Source organism: Pipistrellus hanaki (genome assembly GCF_964339955.1).
Source record: "Pipistrellus hanaki genome assembly, chromosome: 15".
NCBI lineage: Eukaryota > Metazoa > Chordata > Mammalia > Chiroptera > Vespertilionidae > Pipistrellus > Pipistrellus hanaki.
Window position 1 is genome coordinate 42617395 of NC_140517.1, and position 19958 is coordinate 42637352.

The 19958-nt window shown below is 58.7% G+C and overlaps 1 protein-coding gene across 1 annotated transcript; it reads left to right on the plus strand.

Moving 5' to 3' along the window:
- Nucleotides 1-1414: 1414 nt before the first annotated feature.
- CBLC (Cbl proto-oncogene C) lies at nucleotides 1415-17229 on the plus strand (the record flags this gene model as incomplete). The annotated part of the gene is made up of 12 exons (XM_084860757.1): nucleotides 1415-1767; nucleotides 4518-4664; nucleotides 5193-5349; nucleotides 5493-5614; nucleotides 7801-7938; nucleotides 8437-8524; nucleotides 9628-9759; nucleotides 12708-12869; nucleotides 14052-14150; nucleotides 16661-16776; nucleotides 16891-16964; nucleotides 17071-17229. The coding sequence occupies 11 exons, from the start codon at nucleotides 1415-1417 to the stop codon at nucleotides 16898-16900; spliced, it is 1524 nt and encodes a 507-aa protein (XP_084716883.1). The 3' UTR covers nucleotides 16901-16964; nucleotides 17071-17229.
- Nucleotides 17230-19958: the final 2729 nt, after the last annotated feature.

Below are 19958 nucleotides of genomic sequence, written 5' to 3' on the forward strand. Positions count from 1 at the left end.
AGTATTCAATAAATGTTAGACATGAATATTATTCTCTGATTCGGAATTCTTTAACTAGGTGTGTATCTGCGATCTGAACTTGGCCCTGCCGGCCGGGGGCGTGGCCTGCGGCGGCGGGAGCGGAGGGGCCGCCCGGCCCGCAGCGCCCCTGGTGGCCGCCCAGCGCTCTGCAGGGCTGAGCACCTGGCGCAGGCGGCCCCGGTTTGTGAGCAAACCACGCCCTCCAGCCCCGCGGAGCAGCCTGACTTCCCGCAGGCTCCTGGGAACCCAGGCATTAGGTCACCGAATTCTTTCTTTTTTAAAATATACCTTATTGATTTTTTACAGAGAGGAAAAGAGAGTTAGAAACATCGATGACAGAGAAACATCGATCAGCTGTCTCCTGCACACTCCGTACTGGGATGTGCCCAAAACCAAGGTGCATGCCCTTGACAGGAATCGAACCTGGAACCCTTCAGTCCGCAGGCCGACGCTCTATCCACTGAACCACGCCGCCCGGGCTGCCACCAAGTTCTTGCTCCCTCAGACACCCTCCACCCAGCCCCTGCTCCTAAGGGACTAACTAGGGCAGTGGTCGGCAAACTTCTAAGTCAACAGAGCCAAATATCAACAGGACAACGATAGAAATTTCTTTTGAGAGCCAAATATTTTAAACTTAAACTTCTTCTCACGCCACTTCTTCAAAACAGACTCGCCCAGGCCGTGGTATTTTGTGGAAGAGCCACACTCAAGGGACCCAAGAGCCGCATGTGGCTCGCGAGCCGCAGTTTGCAGACCATGGGTCACGCTGTGTTTCCTTCTCGGAGACACAGGGATCGCACTATCTCTCTGACCTTCCCTCCTAGAAAGCTCAGCTCCGACCTTTCATCCCGAGTCACAACCTAAGATCCAAATCTTCAACGTCACCCAGGAGTGCCACGTCCCAGCCCCACCTGCCTGTGGGTGCGGACAGGCCCCGCCCCCAGGAAAACCCCAGGTCTCTCTCCTCCCAGACCCTCAGCCCCTCCCTAACGGGCCCAGGCATCCTCCACCGCAGCCACCCCACCTGGCGGTCCTTTGGGGGTCACACTTTCTTTCTATTTTTTTTTTAAATATATATTTTATTGATTTTTTACAGAGAAGGGAGAGGAATAGTCAGAAACATCGATCAGCTGCCTCCTGCACGCCCCCTACTGGGGATGTGCCCGCAACCAAGGTACATGCCCTTGACCGGAATCGAACCCGGGACCCTTCAGGCCGACGCTCTAACCAGTGAGCCACACCGGTTCTGGCTGGGGTCACACTCTGAACCCCATCTCTCGGGCCCTCAGGCGCGGAGCCCCAGGCCCCGCCCTCTCCGGGGCCCAGGTGCTCGGGGCCCGCCCCCACCTGCCCGGGCGGGGCCGCCCCTCCCGCCGCCTCCCGCACCGGACTCATGGCTGCGGCGGCGGCGGGCCCGCGGCGGGGCCAGGACGCGGAGCCGCGCGCGCTGGCGCGGGCCGTGCGGCTGCTGCAGCGCCTGCAGGAGCGGAGCGCGGCCGCGCGGCTGGGCGCGAACCCGCCGGCGCTGCGGGACCTGCTGCCGCGCACGGCGCAGCTGCTGCGGGACGTGGCGCGCGCCCGGCGCGCGGCGGGCGGCGGCCCCGAGGGCCCCGGCGGCGCCGCGGACTTCCTGGCCCTCTTCCTGGCCAACCTGGAGGCCAAGGCCAGGCAGGTGGCCGCGCTCCTGCCGCCCCGGGGCCAGCGCGGCGCCGGCGACCAGCTCCTCCAGGAGGGCTCCATGCTCAGGTGAGTGAGTGCGAGCCCCATCAGTGAGGTCAGCGGGGGGGCCGAGGTCCTGCGCCCACTCTTCCTCCCTCTGAACCGGAGTCCACCCCCAGGCCTCCGCCCCCAGACCCAGGGGTCCAGGCCCCCAGCCCTCCTCCCTCAGACCCAGGAGTCCAGGCCCCCACCCTCCTCCCTCACACCCAGGAGTCCAGGCCCCCACCCTCCTCCCTCAGACCCAGGAGTCCAGGCCCCCAGCCCTCCTCCCTCAGACCCAGGAGTCCAGGCCCCCAGCCCTCCTCCCTCAGACCCAGGAGTCCAGGCCCCCCAGCCCTCCTCCCTCACACCCAGGGGACCAGACCCCCACCCTCCTCCCCCAGACCCAGGGGTCCAGGCCCCCAGCCCTCCTCCCTCAGACCCAGGAGTCCAGGCCCCCAGCCCTCCTCCCTCAGACCCAGGAGTCCAGGCCCCCACCCTCCTCCCTCACACCCAGGAGTCCAGGCCCACACCCTCCTCCCTCACACCCAGGAGTCCAGGCCCCCAGCCCCTCCCTCCTCCCCCAGACCCAGGGGTCCAGGCCCCCAGCCCCTCCTCCCTCACACCCAGGGGACCAGACCCCCAGGCCCTCCTCCCTCAGACCCAGAGTCCAGGCCCCCAGCCCTCCTCCCTCGGACCCAGGAGTCCAGGCCCCCAGCCCTCCTCCCTCGGACCCAGGGGTCCAGGCCCCCAGCCCCTCCTCCCTCAGACCCAGGGGTCCAGGCCCCAGCCCCTCCTTTCTCACACCAGGAGTCTCGGCCCTAAAATTTTATTACAAGGGAGTGATAAAAAGAATGTTCTTTATAATAAAATTACCGACATTTCTAGTGGAAATGCCAAGGCACAATCACAATTATTCTGCCAGGCTGGACTGAGGAGCGGACTCTGGCCCGTGGGGGAGCATCACTGTGCTGAGTCAGGAGAGTTGAGTTTCTGTAAAGCCCAGTATAGAGCCTGGTGTGGCTCAGTGGTTAGAGCATTATTGGTCTGAGCACTGAAAGGTCAGGAGTTCGATTCCCAGTCCAGGGTGCCTGCTGGAGGCAACCCATCAAAGTGTCTCTCTCACCCCAATGTTTCTCTCTCCCCCACTCCTCCCCTTCCAAGCTCTCTAAAATTCAATGGAAAAAACTGTCTTCAGGTGAGAATTAACAAAAAATTAATGTGCACTGAGTACCGACTGTATTTTATGTGCTGGTAAGAAGCCTCATCACTCCCCCTGTGAGGGAGGGGCTGGGCTTATGCTCATTTCAAAGTTGGGGAAACTGAGGCTTGGGGTGGGGATAAAGGAGCTTGCCAAGCCCGGCCAGTGTGGCTCAGTGGTTGAGCATTGATCTGTGCACCAGGAGGTCACGATTGTTTTTAAAGGTTTTTATTTATTTTTTTAAAATATATTATATTGATTTTTTTTTTACAGAGAGGAAGAGAGAGGGATAGAGAATTAGAAACATCGATGAGAGAGAATCATCGATCAGCTACCTCCTGCACACACCCCCTCCCCCCACTGGGGATGTGCCCACAACCACAGTACATGCCCTTGACCAGATTCGAACCCGAGACCTTTCAGTCCACAGGCTGACGCTCTATCCACTGAGCCAAACCGGTTTCAGCTGGAGGTCACGATTTGATTCCTGGTCAGGGCACATGCCCGGGTTATGGGTTCAGTCCCCAGTGTGGGATGTGCAGGAGGCGGCTGATCCATGATTCTCTCTCATCATTGAGGTTTCTTTATATTTTTTATTGATTTCAGAGAGGGAGGGAGAGGGAGAGAGAGATAGAAACATCAATGGTGAGTGAGAGAGAATCATTGATCAGCTGCCTCTTGCACGCCCCCTCTTGGTGATGGAGCCCACAACCCGGCGTGCCCTTGACCAGAATCGAACCTTGGGACCCTTCAGTCCGCAGGCCACACTCTATCCATTGAGCCAAACCCACAAGGTCCATCGTTGATGTTTCTGTCTCTCTCTCCCTCTCCCTTCCCCTCTGAAATCTATATACACTGAGTGGCCAGATTATTATGATCTCTGAATGCATAATAATCTGGCCACTCAGTGTGTATATGTATATCTATTATCTATATCTATATATCTATATCTATATCTATATCTATATCTATATATCTATATCTATACCTATTCCTATATCTATGTGATAGAGGCCCGGTGCATGAATTTGTGCATGGGTGGGGTCCGGCCAACCATGGCCAGGGAGAGGGGACATGGGTGGTTGGCCGACCTGCCTGCTGGTCGAAACTCCTGGTTGAGGGGACAATCTGCATATTAGCCTTTTATTATATAGGATGTACACTGAGTGGCCAGATTATTATGCGTTCAGAGATCTGGCCAGTCAGTGTACATTTGTTTTAAAAAGGAACTTGTCAAAAGTCACGGAGCTGAGTGTCAGATTGGCCTCTGCTGCCGCCCACACCCTGGTCATTCCTCAGGGAGGCCGCCGCCGGAGAGAGCAGGGCCTGCTGGGTGCTGGCCGGGCACACGATGCCCTCAGCCCCAGGGTCCCAGGAGCAGCCAGGCCAGGTTCTCCTCTGGCCCCTGGGCCGGCAGCGAGGAGGAAGCTGAGGCTCTGGGAGGGGCATCGGGGCTGGGGCCGCAGCAGGCAGTGTAGGAGCCCACTCCACCCTCCCCCCCCGCATCGGAGGCCGGGCCTCTGGGTGCTCTCTGCGGAGGGGGAGGTGTCCGTGGGGGCCCCAGAGTCCAGCCGGTGCTCAGATCCCATCCCCACAGGCGACAGCTGGCCAAGCTGGCCCTCATCTTCAGCCACATGTACTCGGAGCTGAGCGCGCTCTTCCCCGCGGGAAAGTACTGCGGACACACGTACCAGCTCACCAAGACCGCCGCCCACACCTTCTGGCGGGAGCACTGCGGAGCCCGGTGAGCGGGCCGGAGCCCCATCCTGCCCTGCCCAGGGTCCCAGGGGTCCAGGCCCCCAGCCCCTCCTCCCTCAGACCAGGAGTCCAGGCCCCCAGCCCCTCCTCCCTCAGACCCAGGGGTCCAGGCCCCCAGCCCCTCCTCCCTCAGACCAGGAGTCCAGGCCCCCAGCCCCTCCTCCCTCAGACCAGGAGTCCAGGCCCCCAGCCCTCCTCCCTCACACCCAGGGGTCCAGGCCCCTCCTCCCTCAAACCCAGGGGTCCAGGCCCCCAGCCCTCCTCCCTCAGACCCAGGGGTCCAGGCCCCCAGCCCTCCCCCCTCAGACCCAGGGGTCCAGGCCCCCAGCCCTCCCCCCTCAGACCCAGGGGTCCAGGCCCCCAGCCCCTCCTCCCTCACACCCAGGAGTCCAGGCCCCCAACCCCTCCTCCCTCTGACCCAGGAGTTCAGCCCCAGCTGCCTCCCTCCTGGATGTCTCTCCTGGGCTCCCAGAGGCCTCACTCCGCCCCCCCCCCCCCGTGCCCCTCTGCACAGGTGCGTGCTGCCCTGGGCTGAGTTTGAGTCTCTCCTGTGCACCTGCCACCCGGTGGAGTCCGGCTCCACGGCCCTCGCCTTGCGCGCCACCATCGACCTCACCTGCAACGGCCAGGTGTCCATCTTCGAGTTTGACATCTTCACCAGGCTCTTCCAGGTGGGGGAGGCCCAGGCTGGGGGCCCAGACTGGGGGGTCCTGTGGGAGGAGGGGCGGGGTCCTTGACTCCTGGGCCCCGGGAAGCACTAGGAGAGGCGGCTGCTCCCAGGGCCCCTCCCTGACCCAGGCGCCACCCTCTGCAGCCATGGCCCACGCTCCTCAAGAACTGGGAGCTCCTGGCGGTCAACCACCCAGGCTACATGGCCTTCCTCACCTACGATGAGGTCTGCGCGCGCCTGCAGGCCTGCAGGGACAAGCCGGGCAGGTAAAGGGCGGCCTCGGGGGAGGGGGGAAGAGGGGGGGGTCCAGGCTCTTGGTTCCGGGCTGGGAGGTGGTAGGAACCCAGACATCCTTCAGAGAAAGCAAGAAAGGAAGAGGCGAGGTACCTGGGATCCTGAGAGTGGAGAACTCAGAGGTAGGTTACTGAGTGCCCCTCCCACCCACCTCTTCTCCTGAGACCTCCCGGACCCTCCCACCATCCAGGGCTAAACCTGCCCCAGGATACGGTCTGTTTCTGATAGGTCAGAACCCGCACTGGGCCGTTTACTAACGTTTTTTAAAAATATATTTTATTGATTTTTTTATTACAGAGAGGAAGGGAGAGAGATAGAGAGCTAGAAACATCGATGAGAGAGAAACATCGACCAGTTGCCTCTTGCACACCCCCTACCAGGGATGTGCCCGCAACCAAGGTACATGCCCTTGACTGGAATCGAACCCGGGACCTTTCAGTCCACAGACCGACGCTCTACCACTGAGCCAAACCGGCTTCGGCCGTTTACTAACGTTTGTTGTTGTGAATCCTCACCCAAGAATATTTTTCCATTGATTTTTTAAAAACATATTTTTATTGATTTCAGAGAGGAAGGGAGAGGGAGAGAGAGATAGAAACATCAATGATGAGAGAGAATCATTGATCGACTGCCTCCTGCACTCCCCCACAGAGGATCGAGCCTGCAACCCGGGCATGTGTGCATGACCGGAATCGAACCTGGGACCCTTCAGTCTGCAGGCCGATGCTCTATCCACTGAGCCAAACTGGCTAGGGCTCCATTGATTTTAAAGAGAGTGAAAGAGGGAGGGAGGGAGGTAGAGAGAGAGAGAGAGAGAGAGAGAGAGAGAGAGAGAGGAACATTGATGTGAGAGAAAAACGTTGATTGGTTGCCTCCAGCATGCATCCCTAGACTGGGAATCAAACCTTTGACCCTTCTGTGGGAAGGATGATGCTTCAACCACTGGGCCACACTGGCCAGGGATAGTAAGTATTTTTAAAATATATTTTATTGATTTTTTACAGAGAGGAAGGGAGAGAGAAAGTTAGAAACATCGATGAGAGAGTCATCCATCAGCTTCCTCTTGCACGCCCCCTACTGGGGATGTGCCTGCAACCAAGGTACATGCCCTTGACCGGAATCGAACCCGTGACCCTTCAGTCCACAGGCTGATGCTCTATCCACTGAGCCACACCGTTTCGGCCTATTAAGTATTTTTAATAGGAATTCCCGTATCTAGGGTAGGAGACTGGGAACCAGACACCTGAATCCTGAAATTATTTCAGGCCAGGAGCTTTAGACTGTTGGGTCTCCGTAGAGGGTTAAGAATTGAGGGGCTGTCCCTGGCCTGTTTGGCTCAGTGGATAGGGTGTCGGCCTATGGACTGAAGGGTCCTGGGTTTGATTCCAGTTAGGGGCATATGCCCAGGTTGCAGGCTAGATTCCCAGTGGGAGGTTTGCAGGGGGCAGCCGATCAGTGATTCTCTCTCGTCATTGATGTTTCTCTCTCTCTCCCTCTCCCTTCCTTTCTGGAATCAATAAAAATATGTGTTTAAAAAAAAGAAAGAATTGAGGGGCTGAGCTCCCTAGAATACCAAGAGGCCAAGGGACTAGGAGGTGAGATTTGTGAGTGTTTGCAGGTGGATTAGCACTTCTCCAGTCACTCTGCAACCTGGTGTGCGGGGACAGAAAGGGGGCAGATTCACTCACATCGTCGAAAAGACCACGTGTCTCTCCGGGCTTCGGGCAGAGCCCGGTCCAGGTGCCCACGGGCCGTGGTCAAGCCCCAGATCCTGCTTCCTATCCCCTGCCTCTGCTTCCGTCTGTGTTAGCTTGGTCCACAGACACGGTCTCTCCCCGGGGATTCTAGAACCCCCAGCTGTATTCGCTACCCGCTTAGCCGCCTCTGTAGAAACGGGTACCTCACTGGAGCTCCCAGCAAAGGCCCCAGGGCTGACTCCCCTCAGGGGTCCTGGAGCGCACCGATTGGCCAAGCCAGAATCAGCCCGGTCCACACCCTGCTGAGCGAGGGAGTAGGGCCGACAATGATGTAAGGCCGCATCGCCTAAAAAGCAGGGAACCAGAGTGGGAACTTAGACACCTTGATTCCCAACAGTGTGAGGGGCTGGGAGTCCCAGAGGGACAGTGGTGACCATTCTCCCCGCAACCCCTTCCTCCAGCTACATCTTCCGACCCAGCTGCACACGCCTCGGGCACTGGGCCATCGGCCACGTGAGCTCAGACGGCAGCATCCTGCAGACCATCCCTCAGAACAAACCCCTGTTCGAGGCGCTCCTGGACGGACAGAAGGAAGGCTTGTGAGTCCCCATCCTGGCAGGCAAAGGGAGGGTGTCCGCTCACTGCACTTGGCACCGCGGACACCATAAACCTGCAATACTGCAGTGTCCCAGCAGGTGGCAGGCGAGGCGCCTTTTCTGGTTCCCACAAGGTTGCCATCTGGGCCCCCAGCGGTTGGGAGAAGGGTGAGGGGAGTGGAGCACCACCATTCCTTAGTTCACTCAGAGCTTTGGCTGCTGGGTCTCCATATCGTGGTGCAGAAGCCAGATGTTAGAGCAGAAAGAGACGGGGGCAAACAGCGGGGCTGGTGGTGTTCCTTCCGTAACCTGGGCTGCCCAGGGCCTCTCTCAGAAGCTGCCTTGGGGGGGAAAGGGGAAGGCAGGTGAGGTCCCAGGTGGACCTTTCCCCTGAGCCCTCTCAGCAGTCACATCCATGCAGTACAATCTGAGATGCACAGAGAGATAAGCAGCCGTGCTCCTGCCAAGCACGATCTTCACGTGCTTCTGTTCCCTCCCCAGCTACCTCTACCCAGACGGGAAGAACCACAACCCAGACCTGACTGAGCTCTGCCACATGGAACCCCATCAGCTCATCCACGTGTCAGAGGTGAAGCTCAGGCCCGCGCCCCCTCACCCGCCCGCCTCCCCCCCTCCCCCCCCCACACACACAGACACACATACACACACACACACACAGACACGCGTGGCTCAGGAATTCCCTCTCGCCGAGTCAGGCCTGGAGTCCCAGGGCTAGGGGTTTGTGCAGTGTGAAGGCCACGGGACCCGATGTAAATCACTTGGCCTCTCTGAGGCTCTGTTCCTCCTGCCGCTGCTCAGGGCTTTTCTGGGGATTAGACCCGGGAATGGGACTCGTGAGGTCCTCGGCACAGCTGAGGCGCTTGAGCATTCACAGCCCCAGCCCCGGGTCTGCCCAGCCACCCGTGTGCCGCAGAGAAACAACAAATACATTTTTTTTTAAAGTGTAAGCATTTCCCACACGATGTTTGGGACATACTTATACCTAAAATACCAGACTTTTTCCTTTATTCTTTATTCTGAAAACCAAATGTCACAGGGCATCCTGTATTCTTTTGTAAATATATTTTATTGATTTTTTTTTTACAGAGAGGAAGGGAGAGGGATAGAGAGTTAGAAACATAGATGAGAGAGCGACTCCGACCAGCTGCCTCCTGCACACCTTCTACATGGGGATGTGCCTGCAACCAAGGTACATGCCCTTGACCGGGTTCGAACTTAGGACCCTTGAGTCCGCAGGCTAACGCTTTATCCACTGAGCCATCCTGTATTTTTGAATCATCGCCTAAGGAATTATTTTTTTAGAGATAAAGGAAGAGAGAGAGAAACACCCATCGACTGCCTCCCATAGCACGCCCTTCCCCCACCCCAACAACCAGGTATCAAACCCCCAACCTGGGCACGTGTACTGACCAGTCATTCGACCTGCAGCCTTTGAGTGCACCTGACAACACGCCAAGCACATCCTGCGATTTTAGTGGCTACATCCGGCTACCCCGAGAGCAGGCTGCCCCAGGGGTCACATCCCACAGCTCGGGTGTACGCAGGAGGCAGCGGGCACGGCCTGGGGCCTGGGAGCGGGCCGGGGGCTGGCACAGAGGCTCCGGACCTTCTCCCGTGGCCCGGCTCTGTGCCCCCGGCTCACGCCACCCCGTCCACCTTGTCCCCTTCCAGGAGCAGCTGCAGCTGTACTGGGCCATGAACTCCACCTTCGAGCTCTGCAAGATCTGTGCCGAGAGCAACAAGGACGTGAAGATCGAGCCCTGCGGGCACCTGCTGTGCAGCCGCTGCCTGGCCGCCTGGCAGGTGGGCCTCCCTCCCCCGGAGGGTCTCCCCTGGGCCTCGGGGGTCCGATGGGGCACTGGGGCCCAGGAGAGCAGAGACCTGCTCAGGGTCACTCCGGAGCAAGGGCCTGGAGCCTGCCTGTCTGCGCCCGTCCCGGTCTCACTCTGCATCTGTCACCTCCGCTTCTCCTCCTCCAGCTGCGTTATTCATGAAAAGAGCTCCTCCTTCTGAGCCTCAGCTGCCTCCTCTCTGGAGAACGGAGCTGGCAGTGGTCACCTCCCAAGGCCGCAGTGAGGGTCCGAGCCCTGACGCCCTCAGGGAAGGCCCCCTTGGGGAGGGGAGCTGAGGCCAGTGCATGACGTCACCTGCTTTTATGGTAATGTAAAAGCCTGGCGTCAAGCTGAGTCATCCATTTCAAAGGTAATCCATCTCCAATAAGCAAATTGCCAGATGCATGACACAGCAACCAGCAAAAGCAGCAGATAAGGAACGATGAAGTTCCCCATTTTATTTTATTTTATTTTATTTTATTTTATTTTATTTTATTTAATATTAGAGGCCTGGTGCATGAATTTGTGCAGGGGTGGGGTCCAGCCGGGCCCACCCCAATGGGGATGGGGGCCCAATGGAGGTGGGGCAGGCAGGGGGAGGGACCGCAGGAGGGCTCCAGGTGTGTCCAGCCCATCTTGCTCAGACCCAATCAGCCAGACCCCAGCAGCAAGCTAACCTACCGGTTGGAGCATCTGCCCTCTGGTGGTTAGTGCATGTCATAGCGACTGGTTGACCAGTTGACTGACTGCCTCCTGGTGGTCAGTGCGCATCATAGCGAGCAGTTGAGCGGCCTTAGCATTCATTAGCATATTACACTTTGATTGGTTGAATGAATCACTTAGCATATAAGGCTTTTATTGTATAGGATTTGTTATGGATTTCAGAGAGAGAGATGAAGGGAAATGGGAGATGGAGATAGAAACATCAGTGATGAGAGTGAGTCATGGATCAGCTGCCTCCTGCATGCCCCCCACTGGGGATCGAGCCCAAAACCCGGGCATGTGCCCTGACCAGGAATCTAACCATGGCCTCCTGGGAGCCCGGGGAGCAGATCAAAGCTCAACCACTGGTTTACAGATCAAAGCTCAACCACTGAGCCACACTGGCTGGGCTGAAGTTCCCCTTTAGAAAGCCCTGGGGAACCTACTTAAGTGACCAGGCTTTTTCCTTTCTACACCCTAATTCCTGCTCCTATGATTTATTTTTTTTTTTAAATATATTTTATTGATCTTTCACAGAGAGGAAGAGAGAGGGATAGAGAGCTAGAAACATCGATGAGAGAGAAACATTGACCAGCTGCCTCCTGCACATCCCCTTCTGGGGATGTGCCCGCAACCAAGGTACATGCCCTTGACCGGGATTGAACCCGGGACCTTTCAAGTCCGCAGGCTGACGCTCTGTCCACTGAGCCAAACCGGTTTCGGCCTATGATTTTTTTAAAATCCTCACTTGAGGATATGGTTTTTTGAAAATTGATTTGAGAAACATTGATCAGTTGCCTACTCTATGGCCCTGAAGGATGGAGCTGGGATCGAGCCCACACTCAGGCATGTCCCTGACCGGGTGGGACCTGAAACCCTTTTGGTGTACAGGACGATGCTGCAGCCAACTGTGCCACCCGCCCAGGGCCACTCCTATGCTTGAAATTCACCAATAAAAAGTGAACTCTTGCCCAGTTGGTGTGGCTCAGTGATGGAGCACTGACCTTTGAACCAGGAGGGCTTGATCCCCAGCGGAGGTGTGCAGGAGGCAGCCAATCCATGATTCTCTCTCATCATTGATGTTTCTCCTTCCCCTTCCTCTCTGAAATCAATTTTTTAAAAAATTTTAAGCCGAAACCGGTTTGTCTCAGTGGATAGAGTGGACTGAAAGGTCCTGGGTTCGATTCCGGTCAAGGGCATGTACCCTGGTGGGGGATGTGCAGGAGGCAGCTGGTTGATGATTCTCTTTCATCGATGTTTCTAGCTCTCTATCCCTCTCCCTTTCTCTCTATAAAAAATTCAATAAAATATATTTATTTTATTAATATATATATATATATATATATATATATATATATTGATTTTCTACAGAGAGGAAGGGAGAGGGATAGAGAGTTAGAAACATCAATGAGAGAGACATCCATTAGCTGCCTCCTGCACACCCCCTACTGGGGATGTGCCCGCAACTAAGGTACATGCCCTTGACTGGAATCGAACCTGGGACCCTTCAGTCCACAGGCCGATGCTCTATCCACTGAGCCAAACTGGTCAGAGCCAATAAAATATATATTTTTTTAAAATTTTTAAGTGAACCCTTGCCCTAGCTGGTGTTGCTCAGTGGTTAGAGTGTAGGCCCACAGGCTGAAAGCTTATGGGTTCGATTCCAGTCAAGGGCACGTACACATTGGCTGCACATGGAGGAGGCAGCCAGTCGATGTGTCTCTCTCACATCAGTGTCTCTCTCTCTCCCTTCCACTCTCTCTAAAACCCAATGGAAAAATACCCTCCGGGATCTGAGTGATAAATCTCGTTCTCCCAAGTTCCCTGATGGCTTTTGCTGAGGTGCACCCTGCGGCCATGATAAGACCCACCAGGGCTGGCCCAGCCTCTACCCTGGCCCCGGTGTGTGTGTGTGGGGGGGGGTCTCTGGAGGCCTAGGCAGGTGCCTCAGGCCTTCCTTGCCCAGAGCATCACTGTCCGTGGCTGGGGCCCACACCCTGGCTCCACTGGGCTCCCCATGTGTGCACCCCCCTAGCCTCGGGCTCTGGTCCAGTCCCTCCTTCCTGTCCTGCATGGCTCTCCCATCTCCCTCCCTCGGTGGCTCCCTCCCTCTGTCTGTCCTCCCCACCTCCCTCTGCTGGAGGTGAAGGCCCTGTGGTCCCAGAGGACTTGGAGAAGAACAGGGAGACTCTGACTCTTCCCCCCACATCCCCCCAGCAATCAGACAGCCAGACCTGCCCCTTCTGCCGAAGCCAGATCAAGGGCCGAGAGGTCGTGAGTATCCATCGGTCCGGAGGGAGGCCGGCGGAAGCCAGAGCCGCTGCTGTGAGCCCGGGGAGCAGCGACGGCCAGGAAAACGGAGAGGACACGCTGGGGCAGGTGAGCAGCCCAGGCGGGGGCTGGAGCTAAAACTGCTGGGTCCGAGGCAGGAGGGGGCTGGGGGGCTGGACTCCTGGGTGTGAGGGAGGAGGGGCTGGGGGCCTGAACTCCTGGGTCTGAGGAAGGAGGGGCTGGGGGGCCTGGACTCCTGGGTCTGAGGGGGGAGGGGCTGGGGGGCTGGACCCCTGGGTCTGAGGGGGGAGGGGCTGGGAGCCTGAACTCCTGGGTCTGAGGAAGGAGGGGCTGGGGGGCCTGGACTCCTGGGTCTGAGGAAGGAGGGGCTGGGGGGCCTGGACTCCTGGGTCTGAGGGGGGAGGGGCTGGGGGCCTGGACTCCTGGGTCTGAGGGAGGAGGGGCTGGGGGCCTGGACCCCTGGGTCTGAGGGGGGAGGGGCTGGGAGCCTGAACTCCTGGGTCTGAGGAAGGAGGGGCTGGGGGCCTGGACTCCTGGGTCTGAGGGGGGAGGGCTGGGGGCCTGGACTCCTGGGTGTGAGGGAGGAGGGGCTGGGGACCTGGACTCCTGGGTGTGAGGGAGGAGGGGCTGGGGGGCCTGGACTCCTGGGTGTGAGGGAGGAGGGCTGGGGGCCTGGACTCCTGGGTCTGAGGGAGGAGGGGCTGGGGGCCTGGACTCCTGGGTCTGAGGGAGGAGGGACTGGGGGCCTGGACTCCTGGGTGTGAGGGAGGAGGGCTGGGGGCCTGGACTCCTGGGTCAGAGGGAGGAGGGGCTGGGGGCCTGGACTCCTGGGTCAGAGGGAGGAGGGGCTGGTGGCAGGATTCGGGGTCTAGGGGGCCTGGACTTTTGTTCCCCGAGGGTCTGGGGCCATGGCTGCTCTCATCTGAACCCTCCTGAGGGTTAGGACTCTGTCTTTTTAAAAATATATATTTTATTGATTTTTTTACAGAGAGGAAGGGAGAGGGATAGAGAGTCAGAAACATTGATGAGAGAGAAACATCGACCAGCTGCCTCCTGCACATTCCCTACTGGGTATGCGCCCGCAACCAAGGTACATGCCCTTGACCGGAATCGAACCTGGGACCCTTGAGTCCGCAGGCCGACGCTCTATCCACTGAGCCAGGCCGGGTAGGGCAGGACTCTGTCTTATTCTCCACTGTATGTGCAGGGTCAGGAACAGGCCTGGTGCTGGGAAGCCAGGCAGGACAACATCACCCTCTGTCTCCCCAGGTGGTCCCCTCAGCCCCCCCGCTGTCCCCTCACCTGGATCTGCCCCCTCCCCTGGACCTGCCTCCGGAGCAGCCCAGAAGTAAAGGCCAGCTGAAGGTGGTGAGTGCGGCGTGGTCTGAGGGAGCAGCTGGGTCTCCTTCAGCCACAGGGTCCCTGGTCCAGCCAGGCACTCGGGGTGCCAGGCCCTTGTTCCCGGCCCCCCCATTCCCTCCCCCCTGTCTACAAGGCGCCGTGTGATTTGGCATCCACACCACCCAGGCCTCTTCTCCGGTGCTCGTCCTTCCTCATTCCCCCTCACCTAGCCGGCTTTCCGGCTCTCCTCCCAGCTTCCCGGGCAGGGCCTGCCCCAGGGCCTTTGCACCAGTGGTTCCTGCCGCCTGGATCTCCTTTGTCCAGGCTCACTTTCCCATCCCCTCCTTCCGGGCCCACCCTATGGACCACAGAGCCCCCGTCCCGCCAGGCCCCTGCCCGCTGCGTTCTCACACGCCCCCATCCCCTGGCAGAGGGGACCGTCCTGCTGCTGTCTGTCACCGTCAGCAGGGCATCGCTGTCCTGAAGCTTAGGGCTTTGCCTTGTCCTCCTGATACCGCCAGAGACTAGAACAGGGCCTGACACCTAGTAGGTGCTCATTCAATAGAGGTTGAGCCCAGCCGGTGTGGCTCAGTGGTTGTGCATCTACCTGTGAACCAGGCATACCCAGTCAGGGCACATGCCCAGGTTGCAGGCTTGATCCCTAGTAGGGGGCATGCAGGAGTCGGCTGACCAATGATTCTTTTTTAATTTAAAAAAAATATATTTTATTGATTTTTTTTTTACAGAGAGGAAGGGAGAGGGATAGAGAGCTAGAAACATTGATGAGAGAGAAACATCCATCAGCTGCCTCCTGCACACCCCCTACTGGGGATGTGCCCGCAACCAAGGTACATGCCCTTGACCAGAGCAGGCCGACGCTCTATCCACTAGGCCAAACCGGCCAGGGCTGATCAGCGATTCTTATCATTGATGTTTTCCTCTCTCTCTCCCTCTCCCTTCCTCTCTGAAATCAGCAGAACTATATTTAATAAATAAGTCAGTAGGTGGCGAATGAGAAGTGGAACTAAGTCTTCCCAACAGCCCTGTGCGATCGAGAATGTTCCTCTCCCCGTTCTGCAGAGGAGCACAGCCCGAGGGGGCCTGCGGCCGCCCAAACCCTCAGGCCGGGGAGAGGAAAAGCCCGCGTGGGGGGCCTTACCATCCCCTGCTTCTCTCCCCAGGGAGCAGCCTCGCTCTCTTCTGCCCCCACCCTCCCCTCCCTCCCGGGGTTTTCCCCAGACCCTGGCCCCCAGGGCAGGGCAGGTCTCTGAGAGCATCTGGGCTGAGCACACACAGATCCAATCAATCCCCCGCTGACTTCAAACAAACAACTCAGGAAGTCTGGGAACATCATTCTACCGGGCAAACAAGAGAGCCAGCAGGAAGGGGGGGCGGGGAGTGAGACCAGCCAGGGAAGCTAAAAACAGATCCCAACCTGCAGCCAAGAGCAAATGGAAACATTAGGAGCCACTCAGCCGGCTCCCCGAGGACAGCGCGGGGGACACAGCCTTCCAGAGCGCCAGGCCGAGGGGCACGGCTGGCCACCTGCCACCCCTCTGCCTAGCCTGTGCCCTCCGCTGGCACGCCCTTCCCCTCCTCCCCAAACCCTGCCTGGTACAGATGAAGGCAACTCCTACTCCTTCCTCCTTCCAAACCCCGCAGGCAGGCGGGCGGGCGGGCGGGCGGGCGGGCGGCCCTGCTCCCAGCGCGGTGACCGGTGACCGTCACCGTGTGAATCCCTCCCCTTTGCCGAGTGATGACGGCACTGCTTCCTGGGGCAATCGCTGTAAGCAGAGTGGACCTTCAGCATTACGTGCGCTCCGGCTGTACAGCATCGCGGCTCAGCACTCCCTATGCCTTCCTGTGGTCGCCCCACTCAGTCTAGTAACCCCCTGTCCCTGTGCAAAGTGATTACAATATTATTATTTTTTTAAGTATATTTTTATTGATTTGAGAGAGGAAGGGACAGGGCGAAAGAGATAGAAACATCGGGGATGAGAGAGAATCATGGATCAGCTGCCTCCTGCACAACCCCCCACTGGGGATGGAGCCTGCACCCCAGGCAGGTGCCCTTGGCTGGAATGGAACCCTGGACCCTTCAGTCTGCAGGGCGATGCTCAGTCCACTGAGCCAAACCGGCTAGGGCTGCAATGAATATTATAAAAATAAATATATCATGCCCTAGTTGTTTTTGATTCAGTGGATAGAGCATCGGCCTGCGGACTAAAGGGTCCGGGGCTCGATTCCCGCCAAGGGCACGTACCTGGGTTGCAGGCTCAGTCCCCAGCCACAGTTTGAATGGATGGATGATGGATGGGTAGGTGGGTGGGTGAGTGGGTGGGTGGGTAGACGGACGCACAAACAAATTAAAGCTTCTTCCTACTCAAGCCAGAGGTCTTATCGGGGAAAGCATGTGCTGGGAACAGGCCCTGTCACCACCCCAGTCCCCCTCCACCGCGGGGTCACCCTGTCTGGGCCTGTGAGGTGCAGCACAGCGGCAGCTCGGCTGAAAACTCTCCTCCTCTCCTTCCCTCCAGGGGCCTCCGGCCTTCCCCAAACTGCGGGCCCCTCTTCTTCTGCCAAGAATCAGGACTTCGCTCTCAGCCCCTCCGGAAGCCACCTCCAGGCCCCGGGCCGGGGAGGGAGCCGCAGAGTAAGTGCAGAGGGTCGCCGGGCCCCCAACTCCTGGGCCTGAGGGAAGAGGGCGGGAGCAGGAGGGAATCATTGATCCTAAAAATCACCGGCCCCCCTCAAACCCCCGTTACAGAAACTCTTAACGGGAAGTCACCCCTCCAGCTGCCCCTGTGGGACCCCTGGTCGCTGCCCAGGCCTGGAGGCCAGGTGAGTGTCTCCCCCCCCCCCCCCGCCCCGGTTCCCTCCTATGGCCCCCACCCCACCCCACCGGATATGACGTTATCTGAGTCACCTCTCTCTCCCCGCCTCACAGGGCACACAGATCTGCTGCTGAAGGAGCCCCAGTGGCTTCCCGGCTGGAGGGGTTTGTGAGATGGAAATAAACTGCCGTTGCCCAGCCTGGTCTGTCCTCCGTGTGTGGAGAGCGTGCAGCGGCCACTAGGGGGCAGCTTGGCACCGGGAACACGTGGGCCCTGAGCCCTGAGCCCCACCTGGTTAACCCAGGGGTCTGAGATCAGAAAGCCACAGCTGGGGGACCCAGCTGGCCAGGAGCCCAGGCCCCCAGCCCCTCCTCCCTCAGACCCAGGAGTCCAGGCCCCCAGCCCCTCCTCCCTCAGACCCAGGAATCTGCACCCCCAGCCCCTCCCCCCTCAGACCCAGGAATCTGCACCCCTAGCCCCTCCTCCCTCAGACCCAGGAGTCCAGGCCCCAGCCCTCCTCCCTCAGACCCAGGAGTCCAGGCCCCCAGTCCCTCCTCCCTCAGACCCAGGAGTCCAGGCCCCCAGCCCTCCTTCCTCAGACCCAGGAGTCCAGGCCCCCAGCCCTCCTCCCTCAGACCCAGGGGTCCAGGCCCCCAGCCCCTCCTCCCTCAGACCCAGGAATCTGCACCCCTAGCCCCTCCTCCCTCAGACCCAGGAGTCCAGGTCCCCAGCCCCTCCTCCCTCAGACCCAGGAGTCCAGGCCCCAGCCCTCCTCCCTCAGACCCAGGAGTCCAGGCCCCCAGTCCCTCCTCCCTCAGACCCAGGAGTCCAGGCCCCCAGCCCTCCTCCCTCAGACCCAGGAGTCCAGGCCCCCAGCCCTCCTCCCTCAGACCCAGGGGTCCAGGCCCCCAGCCCCTCCTCCCTCAGACCCAGGAATCTGCACCCCTAGCCCCTCCTCCCTCAGACCCAGGAGTCCAGGCCCCCAGCCCTCCTCCCTCAGACCCAGGAGTCCCGGTACCCAGCCCTCCTCCCTCAGACCCAGGAGTCCAGGCCCCCAGCCTCAGACCCAGGGATTCAAACTCCCAAATTCTCAGGGAGAGAGCCAACCTCCTTTCCCCATCAGGGCAAAAATCCCTCCAGTCAGACCCAGCCATCCACGTTCTAAGTCCCTTAGTCAAAAAGAGCACATGTTCCCCTGAGAGCGATGTCCCAGATGTCACATCTGTCCTCTCTCTCCCTCTCTCTCTCCCTCTTCCTCTCCCTCTGTGTGTGTGTGTGTGTGTGTGTGTGTGTGAGTGTGTGTGAGTGTGAGTGTGTGTGTGAGTGTGTGTGTGTGTGTGTGAGTGTGTGTGTGTGTGAGTGTGTGTGTGAGTGTGTGTGTGTGTGTGTGTGTGAGTGTGAGTGTGTGTGTGTGTGTGTGTGTGTGTATGTGTGTTGCTTTGTTAATCCTCACCTGAGGGTGTTTTTCCCATTGCTTCTGAGAGTGAAAGGGAGGGAGGGAGACAGAGAGAAACATCCATGTGTCATACATGAACTGCCTCCCGCATGTCCCCCGAGATCAAGCCTGCAACCAAGTCCTGTGCCCTTGACTGGGATCGAGCCCGGCACCCTTCAGTCCAAGGGCCAGCAGTCTGTCCAGCCAACCACACAGGCTAGGGCTCACGCCTCTCTCTCTGCTCCTCTGGGAGAAGCTCCGAGGGAAGAGGGCGTGGCAGTGCCTTCCGGTCCGCCTCCAGCTGAGCAGGCTGAAAGCAGGCCGGTACCCGAGCCCCTGCCCTGTGCCCGGCCCTGGCTGGACAGCGCTGAGCATGAAGCAGCCATCGCTGCCCCCGGGCTTACAGCCCGATGGGAGACAGACCCATTGCAGGGCTAGGCTGGGGGAGCGCAGAGCCGGCAGCTGACCCAGCCTGGGCGGTCAAGGAGGGCTTCCAGGAGGAAGGGACGTCCAAGCTAAAACTGAAGGGAGGCCGAAACCGGTTTGGCTCAGTGGATAGAGCGTCTGCCTGCGGACTGAAAGGTCCCAGGTTCGATTCCCGTCAAGGGCATGTACATTGGTTGCGGGCACATCCCTGGTGGGGGGTGTGCAGGAGGCAGCTGGTCGAAGTATCTCTCTCATCGATGTTTCTAGTTCTCTATCCTTCTCCCTTCCTCTCTGTGAAAAATAAATAAAATATATTTTAAAAATTAAAGTTAAAAAAAAATAAAACCGAAGGGAGGAGCAGAAGGTATTCCAGTGTACATGGAGCTGGAAATGTGCGCCACAGATTAAGTTTCAAGCAACAGAAGCCACCCCTGGGGCAGAAAGGACATTGAGTGAGAGGACTCGAGATCGATCACATGCAGAATCCTGGAAGTGATTCGAGAACCAGGATTGGAGAGTGAGCAGCAACCCCGGCCTCTGGCCTCACACCACAGCCACCGTCACGCCACAGGACCGGTCTGATGAGGAGATACTGGTGACCACTGGACACCTGTCACCTCGCCTCTGCTGCCCCAGAAGCAACCTGTGTCCCCTGGGTGCTGCTCAGAACAAATGGCACCGAAATGTCTGGGCGAACCATAACCATTGGTGTCTCTCGTGGGTGCTGTGGGCCAGGAGCTGGGTGGTCGTGCTCGGGGCGGGGCCCGGGGGGCTGCCCAGGCCTCCCTCTGCCGTCTCAGACCTTCCCGTGTGCTCTCTCTCACACTTGCTGGCTTGGGCTTCCCCACAACATGGCTGCCTCCAGGGGGTCAGACTGCTTCTATGGAGCTGAAGGCGTCAGGGGCAGTATTTCAGTGACGGCGACTACATGGCTTTTCTACCTAATCTCGGGAGTCCTGCAGTGCCATTTCTGCCACAGTCTACTGGTTCCATGTGAGCCACACACGTAAGAGGCAGGGACACAGGCCCCACTTCTTGGTGGGAAGAGCATCCAGGTCAGCCCTAGCTGGTTTGGCTCACTGGATAGAACGTCGGCCTGGAGACTGAAGGGTCCCAGGTTCGATTCCGGTCAAGGGCATG